We start from the raw sequence: 8,301 nt of genomic DNA, 5'->3' as shown, positions 1-8,301 counted from the left end.
CCTAGAATGCTGGCTGCGTTGCCTTGTTGAATAGCCAAAGATAAACGGTTGTATAAGAATTGTTTCGCTCGAATGTCACCAGTTTCTTAAATTAACATTTTGCCAATTGAATCTTATGGAATTTTATACACTCAACTGTCAAGTTAAGAATATTTTTAATCACGAAAGTACGAGAATCTACGCCATGCTATAGGTTTCTTCCAAATAACTGTAAACACGAAATTTGACAACCCGAACAACGACGATTTCATCCACATTCACAGAGGTGAACATAACCTAAACGTCATGTCTCTTTATGTCACGTCTTTATTGTCTTTATGTACGGACATTCAAGTACCTTGGCTTGGTCCTTGATGAAAAACTCTCGTTCGGGAGTCATATTGATCATGTGAAGAAGTGCATTCGGCCATTCATTCTTTTAATGTGGCGTCGTGGAAAGTTTATTCCAATTGAAAGGAGAAAATCCATCTACAATGCATACGTTCAGAGCCACCTGTTATTCATGCTTCCGATTTATTGCGAAGGACTCAAGACAAAAATAGATCAACTTCAGCGTGTTCAGAATGGATGTCTGAAGGCATTGTACCGGCTCCCTCGAGATACTCCTACGACTTACTTGTATAGTAACTCTACCTTACCAATGGATAAGCTGATCGTAGTTGAGAGAATAACTCAAATACATAAAATGGTCAACAATGCGACGAAGCATAATTTCGCTTTTAATTCCCGCCATTCTGTTCATGGAAGAACTACTAGACGTAGAAATGACATTTTCGTGGCTGCTAGCCATCCTAGCATTTTGAAGGCCCTTACCGATTATAACGCTTTGGATGATGAATTATGTGGTATTAGAAATGCTAAATCCTTTAGGGAAAAGCTAAGTGATGAAGGACTGTGATGAGTTCGTAGGTATCTCTCCTTTCTACTTTTTGAATTGATTTGTAATTGTTCTATTGATTTGTTTAATGTTTTTTATTTATCCAAAATTGACCTATGAATGATTCATTTAATTTTTCTAAATTAAATAAGATGTTTTTCGTTTTTTGATAAAATGTTGTTTGGCAAACTGTTTCTTACAGTTTCCTACTGATTGTGTTCCACACTTAGAAAAAGGGACAATAATAAAGTGAAATTAAAAAAAATGACATTAAGGAATTTTCTTTCAAGAATAAAACTTATCCCTGATTTTTTTTTTGTTGAAAAATCTAGCTTTATTTTAGTATTTAATTTATCAAAAGTGCACAATTAGTTCTCTTTTTTGCAATAACAAACATTTAGTGTACAAAAACTATGGTGAAACATTTATATTACCTCGATGAGGGTAAAATGTACGGAACTGTATGAGAATCATCAGAACTGGAAGCGAGTTTTCTCCGGTTCTAATGCGCCGTTTTTAGTGATCTATAGCTCGTTGAACTCGAATTGAAGCCTTTTTTCATTATCAAAAGGAACTTTTTAGATTTTTGACAAGTTGAAATGTTCGTCTATATATAGTTGCCTTGGTCCTAGTGCTGGTCGTTTCCTTCTTGAATGGACTTTACATTGGTTCCTAAAGATTTGTTACTTTACATGGTCAACCAGGTCACCATCTCTAGAACTTTCGACCTATAAACCTTTGACCTATAAACTTATGAACTCATAACCTTTACTTCAAAGTAGTCGACTTATACGTCATAGATAACCATGTGGCTCATAACTTATAAGTGACTGGCTTATAACTTAAAAATTAGGATTTATAAGTTGACTTATAGCTACGTCATTTGCATTTGCACAAACTTAATAATGTAAAATTGTTAATATGAAAATGTTCCGTCGCTGTTATTGCTTACAAGGCTGTAAGCTTTGGGAATGTCACGCAGATACAGATACTCGGGTGACACACCACTACTGACGATAAAATGGCGGATTTCATAAAAAAAATTCACCTACTTCTCGTCTTCTCGTCGCCGTGACGATGTGATGAGTTTTTTTTATATGTAAAATCTTCAAAAGTGGTGTGTTCCCGCGTATCTAATAAAATGGCGATCTGCGTCCCCAAAGTTTACAGCCTTGATTGCTTATTTGAATATTTTCCCATTACCAACCTTCTTAAAAAAACTAATGGAAAATAAACACAGCTAATCCAATTAGAAGAGAGAAGATAGCAATTCCCCAAAAGTAGGCCCAAAAAGTCGTATTTTTATCTTTATTTGCGAGACATCGTTTCCTGGTTACTTTCTGGAAAATGGCAAATTTAAATTATTTTATTCAGTGAGAGGGTCAGTGAACTCAGCCATACAAATGCAATTGCTGCAGCCGTACACAATAATTGTTCAATATTTGTTATGCCAGTGTCTGGATGAAATATGATGGTCCCGCTAAATTCGTTTTCAATGAAAATTTTACCATATGGAATCTTAATGTTGCACAATGGATTCGGAGATGATTGGTCACGAAAAATCTAATCGGAATTTGATTAAATGGAATATAAAGGAAATGAATGATGAAAACACGTATGTACTTCAAAGTCGCCAAAGTGCAGCGACTTGACAATGAAATTAGCGTTCATAGAATTAATCTTAAGGCAGGTGTTGACTGAATCATTTGGATAGTATTCCACTGAACCAATGTTCCCATCATTATGGAGTACTTCAAAGGTGTGCATAAGTGATCCCTAGCGAAACAATTAAAATTATCGCAAACCTACAATCGTTTCATTATTCTTTACGTTTGCATTCCTGATGTGAAGCATTTCATTTCCATCCATGTCTTTGACGATGATATTGAGGTCGGTGACAAATCCATGTGCTTGTAACGTTCCTTGCACCATATCCCGTATCAAAAATGTGTATTCTAAGACGAGAAGTTGTTTTGAATTTATATTTTGGCGATGATCATCTTTACGAGACAAACATACCTGAATCGCTACCATTTTTCCACTCAAATGTTACACTTGACAATTTACCGAAAATACTTCCCGCAAATGATTCCTGTAAAAGCGGTTCCGTTGCGTCAAACAGTTTGTGGTACAGTGGTAAATCATATTGTTGTCCGTTTGAGTTTGAGTAATTAACTTCATTTTCAACTTCATATGCTGATGCTGATGCCAATACTAAGGAATCATCAATAGAGTTAATGCTGGTCGATTGGTCAATTGTTTAGTTTTATTGTTAACCAGAAAATGACATGACTTTGGATTTGGATTTGTATGGAAATGTAAGTCTATCCTCTTAGTCATTTAGTGTCGACTTCACAATGACTGCACTTTTGTTGAAATACAAATCGCAAACTTCTCAAGAAATGAGATCTTCTTGGCGTTCTCGGTCGGTATACAACGATATCTAAGATTCACTTGCTTAGTTTGCTAGCTCACATTATCCATATAACAATGAATGAAACATTGGTCGAGTGTATGTAACGCGCACAACTCACAAAACAATTATTCTGCAATCAATTTTTGACACAAAACCATTTTCCATTTTCTAACATGCGTACAACAGTTTTCTATTATAGTCACATGTAGGGATTCCACGCAAAATTTAAAGTAAATGAGCCATCAGAACAGTTGGAGCGTTTGCTGCGACTGAGCCCCGTACGAATCCGTGTATCTATTGCGTATGTGACCCTAGTGCGCCTGTCACCCTACTTACCACTATGTGACGCAGTTTTTTTTTTGGTATTTTCTTTCTAAATTTTTTTTGGGTTCAACTTGTGTTGATAAAACTTTTGCGTACAGGCGCAGAATGCGTCACAGTTATTTTGTAAATAAGATAAAGGACTTGCGTCACATTTACCATTTAAGGGTTTTTTGACTGATGTGGATCGAATAGACAGTGTCTATGAGCTAGCATTGGATTAGAGATGTGAAATCTGTTGAGACATCTAATCGTAGCATTCACATAAGTTCTAATCGAGTTAGTACGATCACGTTAGCACTTGTGAATAACTAAATTTTGTGTTTGTTCGGTTTGAATTTGTAGTTGAATAAAGTCTCACTTTTATAAAACTGCTGTTATTCCTCACCATAAATTGGAACTTCTAACAGGTTATGGGCCCAGATCGGGAATAGGGCAGTGGAGAATACAAGTCGAATATTTAAGGATTAAGTGAAAATGGATTATGATTTGAATGTGAAACAAAATAAGGAAAGAACGTTGACGACGGGAATGAAAAATGGACCAAAGATTGGTTGCGATTTTACAATTGTTCTTAAACGAAAGAAAAGAAGAGAAATAATCGAATAGAAAATTAAGGAGAAGAAAAGAAAAGAAAAGAAAAGAAAAGGAATAATCGGATAGAAATTATGGTAATGACCCTGGCAAATTTTAATGGACAGAAATAATCGAAAAAAAAATTTACGGCAATGACCCTGGTAAAGTTTAATAGACGAAAGAAAAGAACAGAAAAGAAAAGAACAGAAAAGTCTGGAAAAGAAAAGGACAGAAAAAAAGAAAATGAAAGAGAATGAAATTGAAGAAGAAGACGATGACGATGAGCAGAAGGAGATGATAGACAGAAGAAGACCTAAATCTAGAAGGCAACCATATTTCAGGCGACAAAGAGAAGAAGAAGAAGAAGACTACGAAGGAACATGACTACGAATTAGGAGAATATTTGAAACAGAGTTTGAGAAGGAAGAACAAGAAAACTTGAGTTAGAGGTTAATCGATTTTGTCGTTATACAGGATGATGACGAATTACTTTTGCGTACTGTGTTTCAATTTCATCTTTGTACGAGCTGAGCAGCAAGCACGTTCGAAGGAATGAGTGACTATTGGAGGAGACATATTTTGTGAGGCTGTTGAAAATCCTCTATTGTGTACGCGTGTGATTGGATGATTGTGCATGAGAATGGAGTAAAATAAAGGAATGAGAAAATGTGTGAGATACAAGTAATTCGTCGCCGTGATCAGACAAGAGGTAATTGACAAAAGACTAAAATTAAATTGCATCCGCATTTAGTAGCTAGTCTGATCACTTTGTCGAGCGACAATGATTGTTGTTAGATTAAGTTTCAGCATACCTCGAGTAGCGATCCAGCGCTGTTCACGGGTAACGTTATTTGTTTAATATACAATGCACACTTACTATGAACCGAAGAGTAAAAAGTGGGAGTAAGTAAGTCCTTCAGTTCATGTTGTGAAAACGTTTTATCACTTGTCTACAAGTCTGACCAAAATAGAGTACTATTTTGAATGCAATGGCTTTTTTTACAGTGTTTTACACTTGTGTGACACACTGTCAAGTTTCAGTACCCTATTTAGAGTACCACTCATGCTTGAAGTGCGTTGGTTTGCCTATGTGTATTAGATTACTTTCAGACTCGACACTTTATCTCGTAGACTCCGGATCTTTTCATACAATATGTTTTTCCTTTAGTATTTTTTGCATCTTCGAGACATCAGAACCATTTCATTTTCTAAGCTTTTTTCGCAGTTGCAGGCGCTTAAGCTAAATCAGAGAAAAGTACTTGCTATGATCCCCTGAAGGAATTATATTGCCTTGAGTGTTTACTAATCCTCTGCTGCCAATCAGATAATCTGCTGCAGTTTGTGCAATTGACTAAAGGAAACCAAAGGATAAACACTGATTGTCTTTATTGTCAGGATTTAGGGTTAGCGTTATGGTTCGGCATTTATGGACGAAAAATCTGACGTTACCTAATTACTACGGTTCTGTACAGTATAGCAGTCAGTGTTCGTCTTCATACTTAGCTCATGTATTACTTGAGTCTATTTGTTCTATACAATTCTGAGAGAGAATGTGAACGTCCATCTGAATATGAAAATCAAACAACAGCAGCTGTGTTCCATATTCCTGTTTGAACGATACCACCCAGGAGTCAATAGAATTTGTTTTGTAAATTTTAGTTTGAGGTCAACGTGACATTATATGGAAATGGTTAAAGTATAAAAGGAAAAGCAAATCGAATTGATTTTCACACTGTTCAGTTACCCTGTCGTATATCTTGTGAATTGTGCAAGCAAAATGTCTATTTTATACTTGACAACGTTGGTGGTCGCGGTAAGATTTTTTTGTTCCGATCTCTGTTATTTGTATGTCCGATGACTTTCCGATGCAACTGTACAGTGCAGTCAAAAAATTCCGAAAATGAGAACAGAAAAGAACTAAAAAATTAACTCTACTGTTCTCTTGCACGACAACGTTTTGACTGCACTGTAATCATTTTGAAGTAATTTTAGTTGAAGATCGAGTGCAGTAAAATAAAGTGCAGTGAGCGTAACCATACCTCAAAAGATCATGAATATCTGTTAACCTATCACAGGCGGCAAGCATATTATCAGTTTTACTATCTGGTCTATTACTTCATTTGCTCGAAGATTTTCATAGATTGATTTCAGAAATCTTTTACTTCATTTGTTTTAAACATGCTTTTTGCTATATTGTACCTAATAACTCAGAGCTTGGTGTTTTTAATATTGCTGTCGTTGTCGATATCATCAGATGACAGCCGTCTGTAACAGGTTAAAACATGCAGAAAATTATGATCCTCGAGGAGTGGTGTTTTTCCTTAAGGCGCATTTGGGTCATGAGACAATTATTTTTGTTTTTATTCAAAATAACTTCTAAGACTACCGCATTTTGACCAATTTTTTCCCCCTCCCAAATTTAGGCATGTTTGATGAACGGATCTTATACTTCTGAAATAAGTAGATGCCCAACATCACCGGTAATTTATTCGACATTTTTGAATGTACGCATTTTTCTACAGTTACAACGATTTCATTTCTAACCGATTAGATTATCTTGGAACAACCCAAGAACCTTCGTGAATGCTCATCGGATAGTAAATTTATAATCCAAATCAACCACAACTACGACATCATGTTCAAAGCATTAGCGAAACGTGATTGCAGCTGCGACGAAAAAGACATCAAGGAATTCAGAGCACTGTTGACGGAAATGAGAAACAAAATTCTCCTGATCATAGACTCCTATTTTCGGTGTGCTACAAACGATCCGACCGAAGCAATTAATGATGCTGTTGCTTCTTATGATTCAATCCGGAAACGTTTCAGATCATACGGAAGGAAAGCTTTCAATCAATTGCCGTCAAAATGTAATGAGGCTATACAATATGTGCGACGTTTGCCCTACATTAGTGCTGAGAACACAATCATGTCTATTGTTACCTGTGCTTCACTAAAAATACAGGAAAATTAAAAATTGTCGATGAGTATGATGCGTCGAAGAGAGAATTGATTGAATTGAAAATAAAAATCGATTTTACATAACGCAGAATGAGGTTTTAACTTATTACTTATATCAGGAGAGACAACAGGTGTTCTGTATTCAGCTGTATAAAGAACTGAGTCTACGTTTCAATTTCCCAAAGGCATTTCACATAACAAGAGATAAAAAAAAAGAAAAAAAAAGAGTTTTCGTGTGAATGTTGTTGATCCAAGGCGTTGCAGAGGTCAATAAACACACGAGAACGAGACTTTTTATTTTTTCGGAGCCATGTAATTGATTTATGCTGCGATCGTCGATAGTGCTTGAAACCAAGGTTCTGCAAGAACAGGTTAAGACACCTACGAAGGCGGGTGACACCGAAATCGATAAACTCACTCAGTACAGATTGTGTGTGAAATCAACTTGAAGAAAATGTTTTTTAGGAAAATTCGGAATTTTGTTTTTGTTACGTTGCCTTTTTCATATAAACTTCATAGTCGCTGAACTCAATTTGTGTGTCAACGCCTTCGTGATCAACTCACAGTTGTCTAAACCTGGTTCTTTCAGAACCTTGCTTGAAACATGAAAAGTACTGTTTTCGACGCATGAAGCATGTAATTTGCGCATGAAGCATGTAATTTGATTTATCACATACGCGGTCGGATGTCGAAATTACTTACCTAGAAGAATAATTCAAAAATTACACTTCAGTTCTATGTTGTTGTCTCGTTTTCGCTTATGTGATAAAATAGAGTACACACTTGTCACTATCAGTCTCGTCAAGCCTCGACTTCTTCGTGACAAGTGTGTAATATATAAAAATTTTCATCAGGCTTTCAGTTTTTCGAGTGACTTTATCGGTGCGTTTCATAATTCCTTCTGCATCGCGAAAAACATTAGCATCCTTTTCATTACGTCGAAAATCGTACTTTTCATGTTTCAAACACTACTTTCGACGCCCGCATCATATGAAATACAAGTACGACTCACAATAAAAGTAAACAGTCTTGTTTTTGAGCTCGGCGACGCCTCGGATCAACAAAATTCTCATAGAAACTCTACTTTTCAATACTTTATCCATTTTTTCTAGAGAAACGCTATATTCCGCTACGAATTCTTTTTAATTCT

General features: G+C 35.9%; 2 protein-coding genes across 2 annotated transcripts; one reads left to right on the top strand and one right to left on the bottom strand.

The window, feature by feature from the left end:
- Window positions 1–1,073: 1,073 nt before the first annotated feature.
- LOC119079823 lies at window positions 1,074–3,460 on the bottom strand. Its single transcript, XM_037187887.1, has 6 exons — window positions 3,155–3,460; window positions 2,897–3,091; window positions 2,708–2,832; window positions 2,501–2,653; window positions 2,279–2,440; window positions 1,074–2,217 (listed from the first exon to the last, which is right to left on the bottom strand). The coding sequence occupies exons 1-6, from the start codon at window positions 3,165–3,167 to the stop codon at window positions 2,098–2,100; spliced, it is 768 nt and encodes a 255-aa protein (XP_037043782.1). The 5' UTR covers window positions 3,168–3,460; the 3' UTR covers window positions 1,074–2,097.
- A 2,465-nt stretch (window positions 3,461–5,925) lies between these two features.
- Window positions 5,926–7,230, top strand: LOC119079797. The gene is made up of 3 exons (XM_037187857.1): window positions 5,926–6,003; window positions 6,614–6,670; window positions 6,742–7,230. The coding sequence occupies exons 1-3, from the start codon at window positions 5,968–5,970 to the stop codon at window positions 7,162–7,164; spliced, it is 516 nt and encodes a 171-aa protein (XP_037043752.1). The 5' UTR covers window positions 5,926–5,967; the 3' UTR covers window positions 7,165–7,230.
- The last annotated feature ends 1,071 nt before the right edge of the window (window positions 7,231–8,301 follow it).

Source organism: Bradysia coprophila, unplaced genomic scaffold, assembly GCF_014529535.1.
Source record: "Bradysia coprophila strain Holo2 unplaced genomic scaffold, BU_Bcop_v1 contig_339, whole genome shotgun sequence".
Classification (NCBI taxonomy): Eukaryota; Metazoa; Arthropoda; class Insecta; order Diptera; family Sciaridae; genus Bradysia; species Bradysia coprophila.
This window is presented reverse-complemented; position numbering and strand designations above follow the sequence as displayed.

What these genes read in the sequence shown, in the direction of transcription:
- LOC119079823 (XM_037187887.1), bottom strand. An exon ending in TTCACATCAGGAATGCAAAC is followed by an intron (nt 2,654 to 2,707) that starts GTAAAGAATAAT and finishes TTGTTTCGCTAG; the next exon opens with GGATCACTTATGCACACCTT. An exon ending in TGCACTTTGGCGACTTTGAA is followed by an intron (nt 2,441 to 2,500) that starts GTACATACGTGT and finishes AATTCCGATTAG; the next exon opens with ATTTTTCGTGACCAATCATC.
- LOC119079797 (XM_037187857.1), top strand. Translation starts at nt 5,968, where the DNA reads ATGTCTATTTTATACTTGACAACGTTGGTGGTCGCG. An exon ending in TGACAACGTTGGTGGTCGCG is followed by an intron (nt 6,004 to 6,613) that starts GTAAGATTTTTT and finishes TCCCAAATTTAG; the next exon opens with GCATGTTTGATGAACGGATC. An exon ending in GTAGATGCCCAACATCACCG is followed by an intron (nt 6,671 to 6,741) that starts GTAATTTATTCG and finishes CTAACCGATTAG; the next exon opens with ATTATCTTGGAACAACCCAA.